We start from the raw sequence: 25,899 nt of genomic DNA, 5'->3' as shown, positions 1-25,899 counted from the left end.
ACAGACTTAAAATCTTGAACAATGAGACCAGAAAAATCTTTCAGTGCTTACAGTTTTTACACAATGATAGAAAAAAGGGTTCCATGCATCATTTGTTATTTAAAGAGATATTAAAATATTACACTCTGACCATTAGGTATTGACATAAACGTACTTTTAAAAAAAAGTTTCTCATAATAGAAGCATAGGTCATACGACAAAATTGTACTTACGATAGGTTCGCCGTTTCCTGGTAATTTCTCCTCTCCCTCTGATTAAGGCGCTTATAGAAAAATGAACTGAACATATGGATTCTGTCAGCATCTTTTCTTAACTTTTCAAGTATCAAATACCTATTCAAATCAAAATACAAAATATAATCTAGGTGCTCTGAAAAGCATAAGTATATTACATCTACAGAGTATGCAAAAAGTATGTGCACACCATTTCTGTGAGATATAATCAGCTCCAATCACAAACCGATCAAGTCTGCCACCAAAGGTAAAATAGGACATCAAATGATGTCCACATCAAAATAAACTTAGATAAACATTTGGGGACACCAGGGGCACATTGGGTGACCACCCTGACACTCGGGTAGAGTCCATCCAAGGATGCCACAGGAATCTCTCTGCAAAGGGGTGCAGTCACTCACTACACCAGCTTGAAGAGGGCATTTTTAAGCCTGCAGTGACAGGTGAACTAGGGCCTCGTAACAAGCAGTCCGCCATTCACTAATGTGCTGTTTAGAGTGCAAGAAGGAGCGCTCCGAACAGCACATTCGTCATAACAGGAGGCACAGTTCCAGTCTGCGTGAGGTGTACCCAGACGAAGATGAACCGCAGACCAGGCTAGTGCACCCTGTGCATTATACAATCCTTAGTATACCAAGAAATAATTATAAAATACAAAATACACCTCGTGTCAATGTCTGATGTTGACAAACTTGGAAAACAATATCTGTTAGAAAGCAATAATGCAAAAAGAAGTACATTAAATCCACATTATCTCAACTCCTAGGCAGACAGACTCTCCATTATTCAGCAGGGATAAACCTTCTGACCATGGTCAAATGTTTCCAAACGGTTGGTTTTGAAAAAATAATTTCAACGTTGTAGGAAAGTGGCTCTATATAAACTCGACCAAAGTAAGGCAGAGTGTGTATAGAGTCCTCAGTCTCCAGAGGTATGGCAGAGGGGAAGTTAGATACAACCTTACTCTCTAAAGTGGTAGCTTGGTCGAGCAGGAAGGCAATATCAGAAGGTCGTGCAAGGCATTTGTTGTACACATTCAGTAAGCAAAAAGTTTCAGACACTCAAGAACTGAACTCTAGGCCAATTGTTTTATATCAAAATATATAGTTTTATTTTAGAACCAACAGATATCAAAATTAACTTTTCTCCATATGAGTGATCTCAGGTAGTTATTTTGCAGAAAGGCAATAACTTTGTAAACACAATAGGTACAGTGGTTGGAAGAGGCAACACAATTTAAAATTGAGTTCAATGGGTTTTTCTACATAAATGCAGCGGATTACTTTATAGATTACTTTTATAACTCCAGGACTGGATCCTAGATTCAGTCTTGGGTCTAAGCCGAAAACAGTTTAGTAAAAACGTTTTGGTTATTGCCATGATTTTTAAAGAATATAAAGGTATTTTAAAAGTTGACACAAACCTTTTCAGTGAAAAACTAGCAATGTTATCCTATGGAAGAAAATTCAAGTCACAGGTAAAGTAGGTTCTAATTACTTTTGTAATCCAGTACTGGACTCCTAGGTTCACCACTTGGGTCTCTACCTAAGACAGGTAAGTAATTACGTTTTAGTAGTTGGTACGGAATATTTGTAGTTTGCAAAAATAGAAGAAATTTCACAGAAAACCAGTCACTGGTTTCCTATGGAAGAAATTTAGGTAACTAGTAAACACGGTTATGATTACTTTTGCGGTTCAGTACTGGGCACTGGCGTCTCTCCTGATCACAGGTGAGTACTTCGGAATTCGTTATTCGGCTGATTTTAGATGAATATTTTAAAGTTTAAAAACTTCACACTTAGAAGATTTTTCGAGTCAAACCAGTTAATGTTATCCTATGGAAGAAAAGTGAGTTATCGGTTTTCAGGTGAGTACTCGACTGTTGAAGTTAAGGTCTGGGCATAGACTCAGGGATCCCTCAGAGTCAGCTGGGTGCAGAGGTAATTAGACCTTATGTTATCCAATGAGTGGCAGGGGGCCTTCGGTTGGTGGCTGCTGGCTAGGCCCAGGAGAGCAGGGGCTCTCCACCCATGAGTCAAGCAACATGTCTGCTGTGTGGCAGCCTATCAGACAAGACGTGGATTGTAGGCTAAGTTTTAGAGGGCATCTCTAAGATGCCCTCTGTAGTGCATTTTACATTAAATCCCACACTGGCATCAGTGCGGGTTTAATATGCTGAAAAGTTTGATATCAAACTTGTCAGTCTTCAGTGTAGCCATTATGGTGCTGTAGAGTTCGTAATGACAACCTCCCAGCACATATACTCATAATGGCATCACTGCATTTACAGTGCCCCGGAATGGCCCTGGGTACTGTAGGGGCAAAGGGCTCATGCACCTGTGCCTACACCACTGGCATAGGGCACCCAGCTAGAGGGGTGGCTGATGTATGCCAGGGCAGTGGGTTTGTGGGCATGGCACACAGTGTGCCATGTCGACTCTTTGTTTAGATCTGCACCAGTACACTCCACCTGCAAAGGCTGTGTGTGTCAGGGTACAGGGCCCCTAAGGGTGGCACAATATGTGCTGCAGCCCTTAGGGGTCTTCTCTGGTCACAATGCCGTGGGTACCTATGGTACCATTTACTAGCGGCTGACATGTGGCCAGAGATGCCAATTGGGTTTAGGCTCTAGTACAGTTTTTAGGGAAGGAACACAGGCCCTGGGTACCTGATTGGCATGGACCCAGGATACGCCAAGGAAAAGTGCATCAGGTATCAGACAAAAAGTGGGGGCGGGTACTGCAACAGAAACTCACTTTCTTACAAACGCATCTCAAACATGAAATTCTGTGTGAAATATTCTATATTTTTCACAAGTTCTTCCCACACCAAGACAAACATTGAAAGGCATTTTTGCTTTGTGTAGAGACTGGGTGTTTTGTTGCAGTAGTTCCTACACTTTCTGCCTGGTATCTGATGCAACTTGAAGTGAACTGCGTTCCTGCTAACCAGGGCTCAAGTGCCAATGTTCTTCCCCCAAAACAAGTTCTCTAGTCAACTGACCCCCAATTGACTAGGACTTTAGCATCTCTATGTCCCTAGGAAGTGGTACCTTTGGTACGTAGGGTTAAGGTACTAAATAGGGTTCCTAAGATCTGCAGCACATATTGTGCCACTCTAAGGGACCTAGCACCAAACTCATGCGCACTGCCACAGCAGGCTGCATGACAAAGTGCTCTAAAAATATGAAAACATGACATGGCACACACTCTGTGTGCCATGTCCCCCAACACTACTTGTAAGTTACCCCTACAGCAGGCCTTGCAGCCCTAAGGCAGGGTGCATTACATTACATGTGAGGACATATCTGCATGAGCAGATACGCCCTTGTGCTGGCCAGTTCAATTACTGACAGTACAAGTGAACAGGGAAGCCATCTTATGGTATGTACTGGGCCCTGCTCAAAACGAGTTTCCCAGCTACATAATGACTTCACTGAAACCTATGTTGTTTGATATGAAACACTTTGTTCTAATATATCCACACATACACCAGTGATGGGTTATTAATACATGCATGCAGAGGGTACACAATTCCACTTGTTTCTGCACCTTATCTGTGACAACTATTGCCTCCACCCAAGTCGCAGTAGCTTGTACCATTGCCCACTTGAAGACACTTTTGGGTTTGTCGCATGTGTAGACTAGCATGGAGAATTAGGGTTACACAGGATGCCTTCATGCCCACTTTTTTCACTTTCTTAACGGTCAGAGATTTACGCTCATGGAATAGACACGTTTGTTCTATCAGTGTCAGGGTCCTCTTTGTAATTTGGAATGCTTTGAGCTCTCTCAAATGTATAATTGCCCCCTGAAAATTTTGGGCTAATGATGGAGCATGCACTAGGAAATTCAGAGCAAATGCGAGATGAATCCAGATCACTTATACAGAGATATAAAGAAGCAACTAACAATTACTTATAACCCATCTTCTGAGTACCACTTAAATATTGAATTTATATTTAATAAGTGTATAGGGATTGCTAAAAAGTACTTAAAACAGCAGCCTTGGAAATGTCCATCAAGATACTGTAAACTCATAATCAACACTCATGTATAGTCTACAGAGCTGTACATAGACAGTGAACAGCGTGTAAACTAGAATTTACCCACACTCAATGAGCTACCCCTGATGTGGAATACAGAGTTACACAGTGGTAGGTGACAATTACTTAGAACAAAACCATACCGGAGGTTTACCCAGATGAGGTTTACCCAGAACACACATCCCATGTGTGGTGCAACCACAGGAGGTATATAGAGATATAAAGTGTTTGCTGAAAATTACCATGAACACATACCACTTGCATGGTCCAGCTGACATAGTATCCAAACTTGAATCAGACACCCTTTCCTTGCACAGTACAATGAGATATAAAATAGTTGCTGAGAATTACTCGTAACACAATCCTAGGTGTTTGTCGCACATTGTAAAGCCTCAAACAAAAGGTATAGAGATGTACAATGATAGCTGAGAATTACTTTTATCATGCACCATTAATAGGTGTAACTAGTGCAATAAACTTAATTACTCAGACCACTGTGGCAAGCCAGGATTGGCCATACAGAATGCATGTCAATATACATGTGTTTGGCAATCCGATTTAGGGATTCCTTCCGATGTATGTTTTTCCTGTTTGGAATGCCAAGGAAAAGCTTGATGGTCTAAAATGTTGACAATGACTGCCACCTGCTGGTATAAAATTTCTAGCGCACCAGTGCCATTTCTTCGTTTATCAGGACCAAACCCCCACTCCGGAGAAAAAAATATTCATCAAGAAGGGCCAAAGTAACATGGCATTTGCTCACCAAACATAACTACATTCAGAGCAACCAGCTTTGAAGACAGTGAGGATTCCTCCCATGTAAATCTCAATATGGCATGCAGTTCTCTATCAGGGGAGGGCAGACAATACATTGGCTCCGCTGCAAGGCAGGCAGTACACAGAAGTGTAATTTTACTAGACTTAAGAGGGCAGAAAAATATTTGCCTGTTGGGACTCGCAACTTGCTGTTTTCCACACTTCTCTGAATCAGATATTTAATATGACTGATTGATTTTATCGGCTTCCTTCAACTTAAAGACATTTCAAAACTCACAGAACTTGAGCGCCACAAAACCTGTTACCAAAAGTAAACGTGATTTTCACATATGTAAAATGTGCACAACATGATACAGAACCACCTTCCTTTACCCCAGATTCAAGTCAGGCAACATTGCTTATTTAGAAAACACTTCAGAATATTACAAAAATTATATGTTGGCTGGAATAAAAATTAAAAATCTGGTTATGTAAGGTGATTGTGCTTTGGTTTTCCATTCAAACGTTAAGCAAACACACAAATTGACGCTGTGCACTATTATGAACAAAAAAACTTACTTTAAATAAAAATCAATAATAACATCATTTAGGAATTCCCCTTCATTTAGGCAATGGAGGTCTTCATTGGTTACTGAAATACCACCTTTTGCTGGGGGAGGTGGATAAACAATCAATCTGCAAAAACAAAACATATGATTGGAGAAAAAACAAAATAATCACAAAAGGCTAAACTATAACAAGAAAAATATATGACATACTTTACAATTGGTCCTATGAAGACACTGTGCGATTCTCCAGCTTCTTCGTCGTCCTCAAAAAACTGTAGTGGAGAAGCATTGCTCCTCTGCTTTCTTGGTTCGGATACAACCTAAAAAATGCATTTAATTCAAGTATTAAGTCTGCACAGCTGGTAATAAGTATCTGAACAATATGCAGTCAGAAATAAGATTACAATAAAAACTATGGTTCTAGTTAATCTTGACCAAAGAACAGTTAAACAGTAAGAATGGTCTCCTGTAAAGGAGACTCGTGCAGTTGCTAGAGAAAGTTAACAGACCGCTATTTTACCTAACACCCTTAACATTATCATCTAAACCACCATTAAAAATAACGAAGACAAACAGTTCTGCACATATGTAATTAAGGAGCATAAAATATTTATGGTGGGCTTACTTCTAAGGATGATAACATTCACCAGATCACAGCTCAGGACCAATAATGGCATTCACATCCCCAAAGTTCAGACCAAAAACCTCAATCTTCACAAGGGACCGGGACCACCAAAAATTAGGTTGAAGGTAACATCTTTCAAGAGAGTGCAACAACTAAGACTAAGAGTACTAATATTTGAGTACACATAGAAAACAATGGTCTTTTCTATAATATTGTTGTAAAGTGCAACATCCTCAATTGAAAGATGGCTGTTAACATCGTTCCTTCTTAAAACAGAGGAATCATAGATTTATGTTTCGATGTACCTACGTTAGAGTCAGGCAGGTCGTTCTTGATGCGTATCCGGACTTCCCTGAGTAGCCTACAACTCTTCGGGCATTACAGGCACTGCTGGCAGGCGAGAGTCGTAAGGGACTTATTACTAGGCTTTATTATGCTTCCCAGCGGGAGCAAGAGTTTGAGGACCACCAGTCACGCCAACGCTGGCAGGCCGCGATAAGTAGTCCGATCACAATAGAGGTATGGTCGGCATGTTGTCAACTCACAAGACGTCTTACGGCCAACTGCAATCTCAGGATCATTCACTTCAAATTTCTGTATCAAATATATTACTCTCCTCTGCAACTCCATAGGAATGGAGTGAGGGAATCGGCTGGATGTGTGCGATGTGGCGCTGGAGATGCGGATTTCTATCATGTTGACTGGATGTGTGGGACAGTGTTCGCATTCTGGACAGATGTGACTCGTATATTGACGGAGATAGTGCTGGAGCCTGTGGCCTGTATGCCTGAATTGTGTCTTCTAGGGTATGTGAAATATTTGAAACCTGCCAATGGACGCCTCGTGGCGGTCTCTACTCTGATGGCGAAGCGGGAAGTGGCGAAGAGATGGGGATCAAGGTCTGCTCCTACTATAAAACTGTGGCTTGAGGATCTAGCCTACTGAGGTGACCAGTTGCAAGTGTATGAGGAGGAGTTGCCTGTAGCCTCTCACCCTAAAGATTTCTGGGGCCCTATAACAGCGTATCTGCTAGCACATCCTGATTTATTTTGAGGGGCGATGCTCCACGAGTGGCACAGCTGCAGACATTCTTATTGAACTATTACTGACCAGGAAATACTCCACTACTTGACCTAAATTCTGTGTTATGTGTTTGGGAAGATGCTACCTGTTTGTAACTGGCTGCTATGCAACACATGCTCCAACCGCGTTGCCTCGGAAAGGGGCTCTGAAGTACTCTTATCGCCTGGTTGATGTTTGGGGGGGGGGGCGGGAGGAGTGGGAGTTGTTTTGGTGCCTTAACGTTTTTACTTCGATATGTACGGAGATGTTTTCGCCGCAGCAATAGCATCTTATTGGTTTATGCATATGACCATTGTGAGTAATGCATATGTCAACAAAGGATGTACACTGTATGTTGCTCTGTCGAAATTCCAATAAAAAGATGTAAAACATTTTTTTTTTTTTTTAAAGGTGCTAACTCTGGGGTAGTCCAGGGCCTTCGCCAATAGGCAAGGGTTCTGAAACCCACGGCTTCCTAAAATGAAATACACCCCAGGTCTTGGTATAATGGCCTAAGAGGGGTAGACTGAGGAAGGCCGGTTAATGTCGTCAGAAACTTATTCTGCGCTTGGACTAAAGGGGCTACAGTTTCGAATCCCCAAAGTGCTGCACCATAAAATATTGAGGCCCTAACCTTCCCTTGGTATAACGTTAAAACGGTAGCAACTGGTTTGGTATGGGATAGACTGTGTTGTTTAAAAGAGCCCCTGCCAGTTGGTAATGCCTTACAACTAGCAAGTCCATCTGTGGCTTCCAGTTCATCCGTTTTCCCAGTGGGACTCCTAAATATGTAAAGGAGTCAGTATGTTCAAGAATCTCAGAGTTCATTTCTACTCTAGTTTTAAGTGATTTAGACTTATGCAACACCATGAACTTTGTTTTGTCGACGTTGACTATAAGTTCATGGTCCTTGCAAAAAAAGACCAAGTCTATCGAGGGCTCTTTGCAAACAGACACGTGTTGTAGATAAAATTAGAGTGTCATCTGCAAACATTAAAAGTGGTATCCTCGAGCCAGCGAGTGTACGGGCATGCATAGGATATTCCTTAAAGTATGAGATCACCTTGTTAATGAACAAAGAGAAGAGGGTGGGGGCTAGGACACACCCCAGCCAAACGTCCTTGTCCACAGGGAGACGATCAGTTACCTCACCCTGTTTACCCCACCAGACTTGGACATAAGTGGATTTATACAGTTTTATGATGATAGATTGAATCTCAGCAGGCAACCCTGCATCCTTAAGTGTGTCCCGTAGCTTGCTACGGGGCACTAAATCAAATGTGATCTAAGATCTATAATGCTGCATAAAGGGTGCCCCCAGCTAGCACAACAGTGTTCCAATATATAATCATTAATCTAAAAACGTGGTCTATTGTGCTAACATGGGCACGAAATCCTGCTTGATAGGTATCCTGCTTCATAGCTCAATCTTCACAAGGGCCCGGGACCAACAAAAATTAGGTGAAGTTAACATCTTTCAAGAAAGTACAACAGCCAAAACTAAGAGTACTAATATTTGAGTACATGTAGAAAACAATGGTCTTTTCTATAATATTGTTGTAAAGTGCAACATCCTCAATTGAAAGATGGCTGTTAACAACATCCCTTCTTAAAACAGAGGAATCATAGATGCTGTTCTCATTTGAGGATTTAGGAATTGAGATAGTCAAAGAAACTGATCTTTTCATTGAAGCGATTCAGAGGACTCACGTGTACTATGCTGATTTTCCCCTGGGGATAATTTGATAGATTCCAATGCACACAGAGGTGAGACATAAACTATGTAATCGGGTGAATGGAGTGTGTTTCAACATTCCTGCAAGAGTGGTACCTAAACGTCTCTGGAAATACCACGCAGGCAAAATGACAATCCAATACCTTCACAACTAAAGTAAGCAAGTGTGTCTATAATGAATGCAGTTTTCGCTCTACAGGATTAGAAACAATTTCATGGGTGGCATCAAAGAAAGCCAAAGTGAGTATCAAAGAGACCGAAATAAAAGACATTGATGTAACAGAAACATAACTCTCAGAGGAAAGAGTCCGCATCTCCAGAAGAAATTCATGAGATAAATTCTAGAGTTGTCAGGCTAATGAAAGAGAAAATTGGGTTGAAAAAACTATTTTTACACCAAAGCGCACCATTGTCTGGTTGGTAAAACTCTCATTGCGATTTCCACATCAATCATGTGACTCATGACACACTGACAGAGAAACCTTTACCTAAATGTATCACATCGATAATGTGGTATTGGTAGAAGAGGCACTGCCAGGCTTATATTTGTTGTGGGACCAACTGTTTGCTGGCAAAGAGGCACCTAGGTGGTCTTGGGAGAAGGGACTGCCTGGCTTTCATAATTTTAGAGGTTAATGAGGTTTGTTATGGCCCTTGTTTGTTTTCCCCCCACAGATTTGAAGGGGAAAATGCACTTTAACCTGTAATCATCTGTGCATACTGTGTAGTGCTTTAGACTCGCATGCTTAGAATACTCTTGCCATCTTGTGTTGGCCTGATGCGACTGCAAGTTGCTTTAGTTCAAATAAATCTTGAGTAATAAGATGTAGTGGGAGTCCTCTTCATAGTGTACACTGTGCTATGGCACAGACTCCATGTTAGACTGTTTGTCGCACAGAAGTGAGAGTATATAATTCTTAACAGAGCCACCGCATCAACAGCATCAGTAATGTCAAAACTGGATTACGACAATGGCCTACACATAAGGCTTACAAAACGCCCAAATAAATATAAAACGCCGCTTCAAGACAAGTTCTTAGCTTGACCAGACGTAACCACACAACAGGACATCATGGTTACCAGTTGCAATCCTTCAAAGCACTCTGCCTCCCCCTTATGCTATTCCATGATGTTCTGCCATTTTTTCTACAACCAATACGCAAAGTCTGCAGCCATAGAAGAAAGCTTAGACCAAGAATAACCTCGCTGATAACCATCCTGCCTTTCTAAAAAATCAGGATAGGCGAGAGCTTGTTTTCACTATAAATGTACAGAATAGGTAACCCCTTAACCAAGACAATAAAAGCGAACAGAAAATATTTCGAATACAGAAAGGCAATAAAAACTATGTTGTTTTGAAAATAATACTCAATCTCCTAACCCCCTAAAGGTTGCATAATGTGAGGAAATTATATTCATTAAGGTCCCTTAAGGTCCTGAAGCACAGCACGAAAGTCTGAGTAGTGCCAACCCTTGCATGGCTTAAAAAAGTATTTTGCTATACCTCAGCTTCATAAAGGTTTATGCCAACAGTGGCACTGCAAGGACTAAAATAGTGGATGGTTGCTCAGTAGTCCACACAATGGTTTAACCTTTCCAGTTATATAAACACTATCAACAACTGCCTTGTTCAGTAATCACGAAACCATGAGATCAAACTCCCAGATATCCCTATGCTTACTCTACTGTCCAACACCCATTACAGAATGCCACGAAGCCCACAGAAAGTCTGTAAAATACCTGGATTAAACTTTTTCCATGTAGGTCTAATTGCGGTTCTTCCAACCATGGGATTAAAGACTGCCAATAAAAGGCAAAGCTAAAAATTATATAAATGGTAACCTCAAGAATGACTACTTGCTCATGAATCTGAAAGCTATTTAGGCCATGCAGGGTGGTACATAAAATTCTATATAAATCATACAAGACAATCCTTAAGCAAAGTAAGGCATTCCATCAAGACAAGCAGGTGGCCAAATACTACCTTTTTACGCGGGGAAGGTGGGGGGGTGGGGGGGGGGGGGGGGGCGTTAGAAATCAAATGAGGGAGCCCAGCTTGAAAAAATGCATATTTACTGTGATTCTGTTCACTAAACACAAATCTTCAATAAATTACTGTTCTCAGACCTCCCAACCCCCACATCCCAAACAGCAGTTCTCTTCCCTCTCAAAATAAAGTAACATCCCTACCTTAATCTTAGTTACGCCATAACCACCCATCCATTTTATATACTTTGTGATTCTCTGTCCGTTAAGCAGGTAATAAAAGCGTTTCTACCAGTTGGACTACACACGGAAATAGCTATTTTCACAGAAAGCCACAAATTGCTATCAAACTAAATATGCAGAGCCCAAATATATCAGAGTTTAAATACAACAATGCATGATAGCGCTGTAAGTCTTCCTGAGACTTCAGATTCCTGTTATAATTACACTTCGTTCAAGAATCCCAAGGCGAAATAACAGCACTCAAAAAACATGTAACAGAAAAAAATAATTACGTTTTGCATTTTGTTATTCTGAATCAAGCTTTGCTTCGATTGTTTTCCGTTGCTTTTTTCAATGCTACTAAACCTTTCATTGGCTTCTTCAAAACTTAGTTGAGTTACAAAATCATCAATCTTGTTCCGGGTGCCAATATCAGACATAATGTTTTCAAATATTACACTTGCATGATTATCAAGAACATCTCTGAATTTTAAAACAATATATTGTTCTTCTGGATCTAAGAGATAAAAAGGAGACAGAAGAAAATTAATCAATTGTAATCACAAGAATTATATGCTAGAATACGCACCACTTCAAAACTATAGAAAATATTACACATGCATATGTTTAATATTGTGCCTTTAACACTTTTGCTCAAATCGACATGGACAATGAAAGGATACATTATGAGATTTTCAACTCTACATAATATAACAAGAGAAAGTTTTGGCAAAAATAGGTAAAATGGCAACTCGGTGTAGATGTGTAGGGTGTGAAAGTTGAATGTGTATGATCCACATCTGGTGTTATCGTAGCACTAAATGCTAAAAAGAGAATTGGATACTCTGTTACACAAATAATCCTGCCTAAACTTTAAAAAAAAACATGCGATTGTGGTTCTAATGCTTATGGTGAAAGGTTAGAGTTCTTTCAGTTTGCCATGGAATTCAATTTCCGTCATTTCTTTCTCACTTTTGAAGTAACTACTTAGGGAAAAGTCTAAACTAAGTATTCTTTAACCCCTTGGCTGCTGGCCCGTTTCCGCCGCTGTGCGGTAAACAAATGAACAGGGGCGGGCCATGACGAACCCCAGCCGTCATCAGCACACGAGCACCGTAGTGCATGACGGCTGGGGTTCGTCATCAGCATGCAAGGGGTTAAGATACTCTCAGGACAGGGCATTTTTTGCGAAACTATTTGAGAAACGTTGCAAAACTGAACAATGAAAGAGCAATACATTAATGACGCAAACATTGAATAATTAGAATAACTGGACAGGGTAAGGGGGCACACAGAGTTCTTTTTAATTACAGTAGGCATCCCAGCAAGTAAAGGACAATATATGACCTTCGAATGTATCAGGACAATTTGAAAGTTACTCCTTAAGTTGATCCAATGCTATCTACGTTTTTGGCATGCTCTATAAAACTGTATAAATCTACTTTCAGACGACTCCACCAAAAGTGCAGATTTTGGACTACCTCACTAAAGTAATATCCCGAATATACAATACAATTTTGAATAATGCTCCAATTGACCTGGGTCATCTCTGTTCTACATGGGAGGGTGACATGAGGCTAATGGAGAACACCGATTGCGAATAAGAGAACAAGTATACTAGAGAGGTTTGATGAGGTCTGGTTTATTTTATGACGGGTAGAGATAGAAACTTCCACACGTGGTATTGTACATAACTCACTCCTGTTTTGAAGATGAGATAGATGAGGAATAATAGATGCCAAAGAGATGTAATCTACAAGCTTCTTTGTACTGTAGGAAACTGGCTCTGTATATACTATACCACAATGAGGTGTAGAGTGCACAGAGTCCATTGGAACCCCAAAGGTAGGCAGAGGTAAAAGTAGATTGCACCATACTCTCTATTTGTGGTAGTGTGGGCGAGCAGTAAAGCTTTATCAGAGGGTAGTGTTAAGCATTTGTTGTACACACTCAATCAGCAAATGATGTCAATCGCACAGACCAATTTTGTTTGTATAAAAATATTAAGTTATTTAATTTCTAGAACCAAGCCGCCTGGCACATGTAAGTGAAATAAATGCTTTGTAATATAATATGCAGTGTATACAAGTGAATGCAAGTTCAAATGCAGTTCAAAATACAGGTAAGTCAAGGTATTGAAATGACTGTACAGATTACTTTTTAGTTACTTTTTAGATTACTTTTTCTACTCAGTGTGATATGCCTAGTTCTCACACTGGGACATTTCCTACAGAAAAGGTAAGTATAATCAGTTTTGCACAATTGTTATTTTTCCAGGTTTCCATACAAATCAATTCCAAACTTTAAAAAAAATTCAGAAAAAAACAGTCAATAGGTTCCTATAGAGAGAAATGAAGTTAACTGTTACCAGGTTAGTAATCGGTCTTTGGGGATGAGCTTCTGGGGTTAGAACAAGAGTTCCCCTAGGGTCAAGGATGCACTTGTTACACCCTCAGTGGCACTAGGGCGGCCAGATGCAGAGTGCTGAGGCCCAATGTTATCCAATGGGGGATTGCGGTCCTTTGGTTGGTGGCTGCTTTCGAGGAGGCCACTGGGTTGTGGGAGCAAATCTCCTGGTGTTCGGCTCAGGGCAAAGGGGGATCCGGTTTAGCACACAAAGTGCACCCGCAGCGGCGTAGGGGCAGCTGGGTGCTGTTTTAGTGTAGGGTGCCTGTTTTCAATGGAGATTTTCGGTTTTGGTTTACAGCTGCAGAATCGGTCCAGGAAGACTTCCTGGAGGAACCAACAGCTGGGCAGGTAAGTTGCAGGGCTCGGGGACATCGGGGCACCTCGGGTTCTCTTCCCTGGGGCACAGGGCGCCTGGATGCAGGGGTTTCTTTTGAGGTTGGATTTCACCTTACCAGGGCACTCGCAGTTTGGGGGGGGTCTACATGCAGAGGCTGCAGGCGACGTCGGGGAGTCCTGGAGGGGTCAACCCATGGTGAACTTAGGCTCTGGAGCACTGAGGGACCTTGCTGGGACCGGTGGGCCACTCAAACTCAGATCGTAGGTGACGGGTGCAGTGGTACTTCCAGGTATCGGGTTTCTTTTTCGTCAGCAGGACATGAGTCTCTCTTTGGTGTTTCTTCTGAACAGAGCTGCTTTTCACAGGAGATCAGGTCTTTGTTAAAGGCAGTTAGTCCTCTGAGGGGTTGTGGAGGTCGCTGGCTGCATAACAAGACTATTTTTGGAACAGGATCTCTGGAAACTGCAGACGGTCCGGTAGGGCTGGGGCCAAGTCAGCTGTTCTCTCAGTCTACTCTGCTGTGAGTCTTCTTTCCTCCTGTTTCTTCTTAGGATGCAGGAATCTGAGTTCTTGGTTCAGGGCTGCCCCCTAAATACAGTATTTTGCACACAGTACAGTATAGCGCGCCGCAGAAAAATATAACCTGCTTTGCTCAGGCGCACACATTTTGTTCTGCCAACTTCTCTCGTGCCCCTTAAAGCGTCACCCTCATCCGGCTCTCCTCTTTTCGGCATCCTAGCAGGTATCACCCCCACAGACGAGAAGGGGGGGGGTTATATTTCTTACAGCGAATTACCAAATCCTTATTTTCTAAGCTTCAAAACGCTATTAAGAATGCGATGACCCCGCATTTCGGACAGCACTCTTAACTATATACATATTGATTTTCGACAGATTGACGCATCTTCCAAGCCAGAGTGGGGGGATCCAGGGGTCAGCCAAGAGAACAAGCAGGCCTGGTGTGCTTCCCAGAGGCGCGCTCTGAGAGGCGAGTCTTAAAGGAGAACCCTTTCCATTTTCACTCCGGTTAGAAGCTGGGTTTTTCATCTACCAGTCAATTGTTAAGAAGTAAACGTCGTAAGACGCACCGCTCGCGCCAAAAAAAATCACTGACTCAATCCTGTGGGGCGCAGTTCAGAGGTGAGACGTGAGACCTTACCCCATTGTATTATCCTATGCATCCAACGACGCAGCTCACGGACCAATGTATTTCTATTGCAGACTAAAGCAACCTAAGACACGCGCCGCGAAGGTTAATAGTGGTCTTTAAGGATGTTCGTTGTATGTAAATGAGTTGCATTTAGAAACAAGGAGGCCGATTCACACAAAAGGACAAATTATGCTGAATAGCTTTAACAACATGAAACAAGACGTCAGCGGTTGTTTTTTTATTTAGTTGCTTCACCGTGAAATGGATCCCCAAAAAAAAAAAGTCAGCGAGTGATGCGCGCGCACACGCGCCACTGCGAGCATATGTCTTCTATTATCTCGCCCGTGTCTGCCTGCGATAATTGAAGACATATGGGCTTTGGTGCGCATAACAGACACCAATAGGCCATAGGGGGAGCTACGTGACTGCCTATTGCGTGTTCTGTTAAAATATAGCACGCACGCAAAGCCCAATGAAAATGGACCTAGGAAATAACATGCACGAGCTGTGTGAAATTTCCAGGTCCATTTTTTAAACCCCTATAAAAGGGCTTTTGTGTTCGCTTGCGAGTCCTAAAAAGGGGTTATCGCGAAAACGTCTCTTCATCCCAGAGGTTTTATCAGCAACATCTTCCTGGTGGACAAACCAGATGGGGGCCAACGACCCGTAATCAATCTTCGGGAGTTCAACGAGTGGCTTGTGTAATACCACTTCAAGATGGAAGGGATCCATCTTCTCCACAATATTCTTCGCCCCAACGACTGGATGGCACACCTCGACCTCAAAGACGCCTACCTGGCAATTCCCACTTTTCTCCTCACAGACCTTTCATTCAGTTTTTTTGGAAGGACAAGACCTTCAGGTTCACCACTCTTCCATTCGGCCTGTCGTCAGCCCCTTAGTGCTTCACCAAGGTCCTCCGGCCAGTCATGGAACGCCTTCGGGCGTCAGGAGTTTGCCTCATCGTCTACCTCGACGATATTCTTCTGTTGGCGCATTACCCCTGAACTTTGGGAGCTCAGCTACAATCAGCAGTGAACCTCCTGCAGGGTTGGGCTTCGTGATCAACAAAGCCAAGTCCACCTTTGTGCCTGCGCAGGAGGTCATCTTTTTGGGTTTCCTGATTGACTCAGTTGCCTCCTCCCTCAGCCTTCTCTCCCGCAAGTTGACGAAAATTCGGCACGAGATCCGGAAGCCTCTAACTCAGTCACAAATCTCCCTCAGGCAGCTGGCCCGCATTGTATGCCTGATCTCAGCCTCAATCCAAGCCATCTTCCCGGGCCCCTTCCACTACCAGGCCCTCCAGCACCTCAAAGCAATGCATCTTCGCCGTGGCCTTTCTTACTCACAAAAAGTTCCACTGTACGAGGATGCCAGGGAGGAGCTTCAGTGGTGGCTTGCCAGCATGGTAGCTTGGAACGGGAGAGCGATCTTTGGGTCCACGCCTGTTATCGAATCCGACGCCAGCAGATCCGGCTGGGGCGTAAGGGGTGGAGAATTCCCCATGGGCGGTGTGTGGTCTCCTCGAGAACAACAATATCACAACTGTCTGGAGCTCTTAGCGGGCTCTTTAGCGATCCAGTGCTGGACCAGGGACTCAATAGGATCCTGCGTCCTCCTCAAAATGGACAACGTATTGGCGGTCCGCTACATAAACCATCTTGGCGGCACGAGATCAAAGGCCCTCTCTGACCTAGAGGCGCACCTTTGGCAATACTGCCTGGACCATTTGGCCTTTCTCACAGCGGAGTATCTTCCGGACAGGACAATCAGGTGGCAGACTTCCACTCTTGCCATCTTCACGATGTGAGCCTTTGGAAGCTTCACCCAGGGGTTTTCTCGGATCTCCAGAACGTATGGGGTCCCTTCTCAGTGGATCTGTTCGCCTACCACCTGGATCACCAGCTTCCCCGCTTCTTCAGCTGGAGACTGGATCCCCTGGCAGAGAAAACAGACGCGTTTCTGCAGGATTGACGGAACAAAACAGGCTACGCCATTTCCCTGTTCTCCATGATCCCGAGAGTCTCAGTCCAGGTTCGCCAACAAGGGGCGACCTTGGTGTTTGTCAACCCAATATGGAGGTCGCAAGTATGATTTCCAGTTCTACTGGAACTTTCTTGGGATTCTCCAATCCCACTTCCGCGCTTTCCAGCCCTCTTGCTCAAACCAGACGGGGATCATCATCCGCTCATTCTGCAGAGCTCCCTGGCCCTGATGACTTGGAGTATTACCGGGGATGTTGGGCGATTGCAGGCTTTTCGGGAGCAGCTGATAAATTCATGTCCAAGGCCTGGGACGACAGTACAATTAAGCGGTAATGATACACTTGGGTAAGATGGTACCGTTGGCGTGAGTGACGGGGGTTTCAATCCTGTGGCAACTGATGCGACTGCTTTTTTAAATTTCTTGGCTGGCTTGTCGGAAGAAGGCTTAGCTTATCGTTCGATAATCGATCAATACCTTCCGTTCTGCGATCTTGGCAGGGCATTACATGGTGGACAGCTTCCCAGTAGTGGAGCACCCTCTGGTTTGTAGGTTGTTGCGAGGCATTCGCCTTTCCTTAACACCAGAACCAAGATACTCTGTCCTTTGGGATGTAAATCAAGTCCTGAACTTGTTTCTGTCCTTGCAGCCGAATAGATTCCTTTCCTGCAATGCACTTTCGGCGAAATTAGCCATGTTACTGTGCCTAGTTTCCTGCAGGCGAGTGTCGGACGTCTGGCTCTGGACGTGTCGGGGAGAATTTTTTCCCCTTCGGGTGCAACCTTCACAATCCATAGGCGGATTAAAACGGGTATGAAAAACTATTTCCTACCCTGCCTTCCAGGATTCTCCTCAGCTCTGCGTGGTATCTTGCCTTAAGGCGTATGAGGAAAAGTCAGAGGAGTTCCCCCCTCTGGGTGAGCAGCAGCTGCTCATCGTTCTCAAGAAGCCACACAAAGCTGTTTCTTCCCAACAATAGCCCGCTGGGTTATGCAGGAGGGTGGCATCGACCTTCGGGTTTTTGGCGCCCATTCGGCTAGGGGGACAATGGCCTCTAAAGCATTTATGTACAAATGAACGAGAGAGACCCCTTAACACACCAGGGGAATAGGGTACTAATAAACAGTGAAATAGCAAGGTATCCCTTGTTTTGAGAAAGGTTTTCACATTTTATTTTATTTTAAAAAGGGGGAGAATGTCATTGGGAGAAGTGATCTTCCTCATTGCATAGATATTAATGGACTTGAAATCTTTTATATATCACTTTTCCATCCATTAGACAAATAGCTGTTCATACATGTTCTACATAAGAGAGGTCTATAGTGGTTACAGAGTATTCAAATATGCCGTTAGACCAGATGCACATTGTTTGTTCATCAAAAAACACGATATTCCGTTATCAATTCGTTGTTTTATCATAAGTACTAAAGCAATCAAGTACCTATGTATGGGCTTCATATGCTGTATTTGTAAATTGCCACTACCCCCTTTCCCACGTTTATGGGGATCTTGATTGCTTTAGTACTCTAATTGATGGAAAAGTGATATTTAAACGATTTCAAGTCCATTAATATCTATGCAATGAGGAAGATCATTTCTCCCATTCTAGAGCTTTAGCACTTAAAACAATAGTGTATATTAATATGATTTCATGCATAGGACTGATTTAAGTTTGTTTATCTGCAGGATATTATTTAAGTGGTAACCATCCAGTGCCATTTATTGCGAGAGACATCGTACAGTCTTGAAAAAGATGGTATATATCTACTGAACCATCGAAACGCGTCAACGCCTATGCAAGCAGAATCAAGAGACAAAACTTATTCCTGTAGACAGGACTTTTCTAGCAAGTCCTGGTTTTAGTTAAATATTGGTCGCTGTCTGATGAGCAACCTTGATGACAATAGTGTCTATGTCTGTCTCATTGTCTTTTTGTTGTCTTCAGTTGACAAGCACGATAACCAGTCTGTGTTTGAAAACTAATGTGTTTTGTAGTTGATTTATAAACACATTTTTTAGATACACATAATTGTGATATATATTGCTGATGTTTTTAATGAAATTATAAACTGTTCTGCGGCGTTTTTTAACCAATTTACTGTATTGTCAATGAAATTCTCCCCCTTTTTAAAAAAAATAATAACGTGAAAACCTTTCTCAAAACAAACCTTGTTGTTTATGCATTATATGTTAGGTATTGGTACAAATATATGGGCTTACATTTAAGTTGTTCCTCGCCAAGGGATATCTTGCTATTTCACTCTAAAGCATTTACCCTGGGAGTGTGTCTGGAAAACATTCTCAACGCTGCAGATTGGTCTTCAGACTCTACCATCAAGCGTGAGTAAACTTTAAACTAGTATAATCCTCGCCTCCGGTCCGGACATAGAATGAAAAATGTCCTAGCTATCATAACAGAAAGTTTCAATTCTATTAAGGACTCAGAGGTGAGGATTACCCCACCTAGGGTACACCTCTGTGTAACTACCCACCCTCGTATCTTACTTGGTTTTTTATTCCAGTTGTCATTTGTGTTAGAATGTGCTTTTGTCTTTCCCTCTACAGGGCTAAACCTTAGCCACGGCAATTGCCTGATCTTCTTTCTTGCTTCCCACAGGGGACTCCAACAAGCAGGATTCCTGAGACATTCAGGCTGGCTGTTCAAGAGCATCGAAAAAGGGGGAGTAGAGGCAGACAGAGGACTATGTGGTGTCGGAAGCCCTGTGATTGGTGAATTCCCATGGACACTCTGTACATTATTTATGTACTCCGTTGTTCAAAACTCTATTCCATTCCCTATGGTTCATGGGAATGTTAGTTTTTTACCAGTTCTTTAAAATGGCTGCTTGTTAATAAAGTGGAGAAAGTAAAGCATAATCCTCGCTTCCGAGTCCTCAATAAAATTGAAACTTTCCGTTACGATAGATAGGAAATATTTCATTGTGAAGTGATGCACAAGTTACTACTTGTGTAAAGATATATCTGTAAGAGACATTAGTTAGTGATAGATTCCTTACCTTAGACTATCCCTAAGCGTCGGACTGGATCCGGTAAGTTTTCTGCTTAGCAGTACCCCTGCGCGTCAGCAGGTGGCGTCCTGTGGCTCTGCGACCGTCACTGGTGTCGTAGGCGCGAAAATGACATCACGGAGAGTACTTAGGCGCCACCCATGCGCGCTGACGTCAGTTCTGTACACAACTTATCCGCGCCAAAACATAGAGTCAAGCAAGATACTGACAATTGGTGCATAAAATTAAGGCCCTAAAAGGGGATGATCTTAATCCTAGTAATCAGTTCACAGAATGGGGAGGATGTGTGGGGCGGTAAGGAATCTATCACTAACTAATGTCTCTTACAAATATATCGTTACACAAGTAGTAATGTGTGCATCTGAGACACGTTAGTGATAGATTCCTTACCTTACAATAGATACCCCAGCAATACCAACCCTGGTGGTGGGTCTGCAAACAAGATTACACCGGACTGTCAAGGCAGTAGTGCTTCGTAGATGTGTGCAGCGAGGCCCATGTAGCTGCCTGACAAATGTCCTGCAAGGGAACGTCGCGTCCCAAAGCAGCAGTGGCTGCAGTTGCCCTGGTCGAATGGGCACGCAGCCCCACAGGAGTCTCTTTCTTGGCCAAGGAGTAACATGCTTTGATGCACAGACCCACCGGGAGATGGTTCGTTTGTGCACAGCCCGACCTTTCTTGGCACCCACATAGCCAACAAAGAGCTGATTATCAACCTGGAACTGCTGTGTACGCTGCAGATAGAATGCGAGCGCACGCTTTGTGTCCAGACGGTGGAGCCTCTCCTCTTCCCTTGAAGGATGCGGAGGCGGAAAGAAGGTGGGCAAATTGATGGTCTGCTTGATGTGGAAGGGCGTGACAACCTTTGGCAAGAAAGAAGGACGGGTCCTTAAAACCACCTTGTCCGGATGAATAGAAAGGAATGGAGGTTTGGAAGAAAGGGCCAGGAGTTCACTCACTCTTCTGGCAGAGGTGATAGCAACCAGGAAAGCAGTCTTTAGAGTGAGAAGACGTAAGTGACAGTTATGAAGGGGCTCAAAGGGAGCGAACATCATAAAATTCAAGACAAGATTCAAGTCCCACTGAGGCGTTATGAAGGGCACGGGTGGAAACATATGCCTAATACCTTTAAGGAAACGGTTAACAACCGGGGACATAAAAAGATAAGGCTGATCTGGAAGCAGTAGAAAGGCTGAGATGGCCGAAAGATAACCTTTGATAGTGCCCAGAGGAGAGCCATGCTGGGCCAAAGAGAAGGAACAGAAAAACCTCGGAAAGAGGGGCAGAAAGGGGATCACAGCCTTTGCTGTTCACCATGCCACAAATTTGTTCCACCAGCAGGCGTATACCGTTTTGGTGGGTGGTTGCCTGACTTCCAGAATGACATCACAGACTTCGGGAGGAAGATAAAAAGGTGTAAACAGTCGCCGCTCAATCTCCATGCATGGAGGTGGAGGCTGGACAGGTTCGGGTTGAGGACCGTCCCCTGCTGCTGCGACAGAAGATCCTCACGAAGAGACAGACGGATCAGGGGATCGATGCTCATACTGAGTAGCTCGGGATACCATACTCTCCGAGCTCAGACCTGAGCCACAAGAATGACTTGGGCCCGGTCGCACCTGATCTTATTCAGCACTCTGGGCAGAAGAGATATAGGCTGAAAGGGGTACAACAGACCGCAACTCCACTCGCGACGAAAAGCGTCTCAGAGCGACTGCCGCCTTGGAAATTCCAATGCGCAGAAACGATGACATTGCACGTTCTTTTCAGAGGCGAATAGATCTAACCAAGGTTCTCCCCACTGCAGAAAGAGACCTTGCACCACCTCAGAGTTCAGACGTCATTCGTGATCCACCATGCACCGGCGGCTGAGTTCGTCCACCCTGGCTTTCAGAGAACCTGCCAGGTGTTCACCCACCAAGGTAATGTCTTGATATTCCAGCCATGTCCAGAGGCACAGGGCCTCCTGACATAGGGTCCACAAACCCACCCGCCCTGTTTGTTGCGATACCACATGGCGGTGGTGTTGTGCGTGTAAAACACTGGTACTACACTTCCACGGACAGAGGAAAGGAATGCCTTCAGTGCAAGTCGGATCGCCCGAAGCTCCACAAGGATGAAATGGCGCCGGGGCTCCGCCGGAGACCAGAGGCCTCTGATCTCCGCCTCTCCCATGTGGCCTCCCCATCCCAGGAGGCACGAATCCGTAACCACAGTGTGCTCCGGTTGAGGAAGGGAGAGGGATCTGCCACTGACCCAATCGCGATTTTTGAGTCACCACTGCAACTGTCGTGCAGCGCCCGCCGAGATCTGGACGTGATTGGACAGGTTGCCCTGATGCTGTGCCCACGGGAACTTCAGGTCCCACTGCAGAGCCCGCATATGCCACCTTGCATGCGTCACCAGCATGATGCAGGAGGCCATCAGGCCCAGAAGCAAGAGGGTCATCCCGACTGAAACCGGGCTAGAGGCTGAAAAAGCAGAATCATAGCCTGAATATCCTGGACTCGCTGCTCGGGAGGATAAACCCGAAACAGCGTCAAATCCAGAACCGCTCCGATGAAAGGGAGCTTCTGAGAGGGGCTCAGGTGCGACTTCGGCGCATTGATTGAGAACGCCAGCAAATGCAGGAGGTCGGCCGTAGTCTGGAGGTGGGTGACGACTGCCTGGGGCGAGCCCGCCTTCAAAAGCCAGTCGACGAGGTAGGGGAAGACTGACACCCCTGACCTGCGCAGATGAGCTGCGAACACCGCCAACACCTTCGTGAACACCCGAGGGGCACTGGTAAGGCCGAAGGTGAGGACGGCAAACTGAAAATGCTCCTGGCCTACCGTGAACCGCAGGTAGCGCTGATGGGCCGGCAGTACGGGAATGTGAAAATAAGCATCCTGCAAGCCCAAAACTACCATCCAGTCTCCAGGGTCCAATGCACCTAGGACCGGAGCCCGAGTCAGCATCTTGAACTTCTCCTTCCGAAGGAAGCGATTGATGTCCCAGAGGTCCAAGATGGGGCGCAAGCTCCCCTTGTCCTTCTTGGGGACCAGAAAGTAGTGGGAATACCAACCACTCCTGACTTCCTGACTGGGAAGGCACTTGATGGCTCCCTTGGCCAGGAGGGCCGTGACTTCCTGACGGAGAAGAGCCAAAGGATCCCCCAACAGTCGGTGGTATCAAGGTGGCATGGCTGGAGGGGAGTACAGAAAGGGGAGCGAGTAACCTTGGCAGATTATCTGCAGTGCCCACTTGTCCGATGTAATGTTGCACCAGTGGTGGAGGTGGTGACTGACCCTGCCACCCACTGGCGTGGGGTGCTCTCTGAAGCTCGGATTAGGAAGGCTTAGAGGCGGAAGCAGCGGGAGTGGAGGTGGACCGACCCGCACACTAGTCACCAGACCCCGCCCCTGAGGAATCCTCGTCCGCAGCCGCACTGAGGCTGGTTCTGCAACAGGCTCTGTGGAGGAGCGTGCTTGGGTGCCTTTGCCCTGGCCACGAAAGGAACGAAACCCAGGCGTGGCAGGGTTCTTTATGGAAAGACCCAAAGACTTGCCTGTGGCCCACGAGTCTTTAATGCGCTCCAGGGCATTGTCAGCCTGGTCACCAAAGAGGGGGGAGCCATAAAAGTGCATGTCCTTGATCTAGCCCTGGACATCAGGCGAGAAACTCAGTAGACCGCAATCAGGCATCGATCAGCGGTGTCCACACCACACCTGATGGCGAACTTCACCGCATCCTTGCCTTCCACAACCGCTTGGGAAAGGACAGCCTTGGCCTCCTTAGAACACTGAGGCAGGACCTTGGATCCCGAATCCAATACCGCGTGGGAGTAACGGCCTAATAAGCAGGCAGTGTTAACTGACCGCAACCCCAAGCTGGCTGAGGACAACCTCTTGCCAAATTGGTCTAGCATCTTAAAGTCCATATCCGGCGGAGCAGTGAGAAAGGCACTCTGCAACGTCAAGGCCTGAATGACCAGGCTCTCAGGCGTGGGGTGAGTGGTCAAAAAGGCAGGATCACAAGGCACCGGGCGATGACGCCTAAAGACGTTTTAATCCACCGGTGCCCCAGAGGCCAGCCGCAACCAAGTGCCCAAGAGGACTTTGGTGAGGGCCTCATTGAAAGGGAGCAGCAGCTCAGACGACGTAGACGCCGTCTTGAGCACCTCCGTAAGGAGGTTTGTCTTAAGGGCCACCGTAGGGAGGTCGCGATGGAGAGCCTCCGCAGCCAGAGGCAGCACCATAGTGTAGGAAGCACCCTCCTCCATAGTAGGTGGAGGGGAGGCAAACCCCGGGTCAGAAGACACATCAAGGTCACCCGCATCTTGAAGGTCGTCTTCCCAATCCTGCTCGGAGTCACACTGCCGTGCAAGGGGGTCCTCGGAGCCGTCACAGTCCTCGGCCGGCTCCTGAGTAGAGCCAGTAGCATCGGTTGGAGCCGGAGAGGAGGCAAGCGGCATTGGGAACTGTGCCGAAAACGGCTCCAGCCGGGGTCGAGCCGTATCCCAAGTCGGAACGAAATGGTCCGAGAACGGGGGCAGGGGTGGGATAAACTGCACCCAGTGCGGCGCCTGTGCCGGGGCCAGAGGCAAGGGTGCCACCGGAGCTAGCGGCGCTGCACCTTGTGGAACCGGGGTCTGAGCCAACGCCGCTGGATCCTGTGGCGCCGGGGCCTGAGCCAACGCCGCTGGATCCTGTGGCGCCGGGGCCTGAGCCAACGCCGCTGGATCCTGTGGCGCCGGGGCTGGGGCTGGGCAAACAGTAACTGGACACGGGACCGCAGGCGCGCCGGCAGGAGCCCGAGGCCTAAAAACACGGTCCATGGCAGCAAGAAACTCTTGCATCTGTTCGGGAGTTGCCGACGGACCCGGGTATGGCGGGTAGCCTCAGGGGCAGAGTCCCTGTCCCCCTTGTCCGCCTCTGAGGAGCAACAGGGGGACGTCTGAGAGCGAACACGCTTCTTTGTCTTCTTTTTATGGCGTTGCTTACCGGGATCTGAAGGCGAAGACTTAGAGCCAGAGGAGCGATGGCTCCAGTCCCGCGAACGGCCCCTAGACTTGGAGCGGTGGTGAGAGGAGTGCTGGACCTCCAGCAACTTCCGGCGCTGCTCCCACAAGGCCTTCGGGCCATGGCTCAACAGTCTCGAGCGTCATGGTCGGTCTCCAGGCAGTAGAGGCACACATCGTGGATGTTGGAATAATGCACATCATGCTAATCTAGTAGAGATCCACACTACAAACCTAGGATATTAAATACCTATCTAGTACACATCGCTTAAGGTTCTATGGATAATTTTTTTAACCATTGTCTGACATAGTCCCATGGCCAGCTGGGTAGCAGTTAAAACAATTATTTTATGTACTTACTTGTGCCTTTACAGTCGTACCAGACATTGTCTTTTTCTCTGCTCATTTTCAGTTGGGACCTCAAGCTTTGGCAGGCTGCTGGTATGGTCTGCAAGTAAACAAGTGCTAGCTCTCGAGAATTACACCACTGGCAGTTGCTAAGTTCAGAAGTCTTCAAATTAATCTCTTGGATATCAGTCATATTCTCTAAAAAGAAAGAAGTGATTTGTAAAAATAAATGAGAAATAATATATAAAAAGACCCGCACAGCTAAATTAAAAAGCTATTTCAGTCAAGTTCCAGTAGCTAAGTACAGCTGATGTTATAACATAGGAAATAGGCTATTACTAGCGCTCCTGCAAACATCAGTCAACAAAATGCAGTTCAAATGGGACATTCATGGTCTACAACATGGTCTAC

General features: G+C 45.2%; 1 protein-coding gene across 3 annotated transcripts in view; it reads right to left on the bottom strand.

The window, feature by feature from the left end:
* SENP6 (SUMO specific peptidase 6) overlaps nt 1-25,899 on the bottom strand; it is a 586,019-nt gene that overhangs the window by 292,520 nt on the left and 267,600 nt on the right. For all 3 annotated transcript variants that reach the window (XM_086926520.1, XM_086926518.1, XM_086926519.1), the window contains 5 exons: nt 25,501-25,686; nt 11,527-11,750; nt 5,814-5,923; nt 5,614-5,730; nt 213-332 (listed from right to left, as the gene is read on the bottom strand). In XM_086926520.1, coding sequence (XP_086782646.1) covers nt 213-332; nt 5,614-5,730; nt 5,814-5,923; nt 11,527-11,750; nt 25,501-25,686 — 757 coding nt within the window. The remainder of the gene's footprint in view (nt 1-212; nt 333-5,613; nt 5,731-5,813; nt 5,924-11,526; nt 11,751-25,500; nt 25,687-25,899) is intronic.

Source organism: Lissotriton vulgaris, chromosome 6 (assembly GCF_964263255.1).
Source record: "Lissotriton vulgaris chromosome 6, aLisVul1.2, whole genome shotgun sequence".
Taxonomy (NCBI): domain Eukaryota; kingdom Metazoa; phylum Chordata; class Amphibia; order Caudata; family Salamandridae; genus Lissotriton; species Lissotriton vulgaris.
The sequence above is the reverse complement of the archived record's forward strand: the minus strand, read 5'-3'. Positions and strand labels throughout refer to the sequence as shown.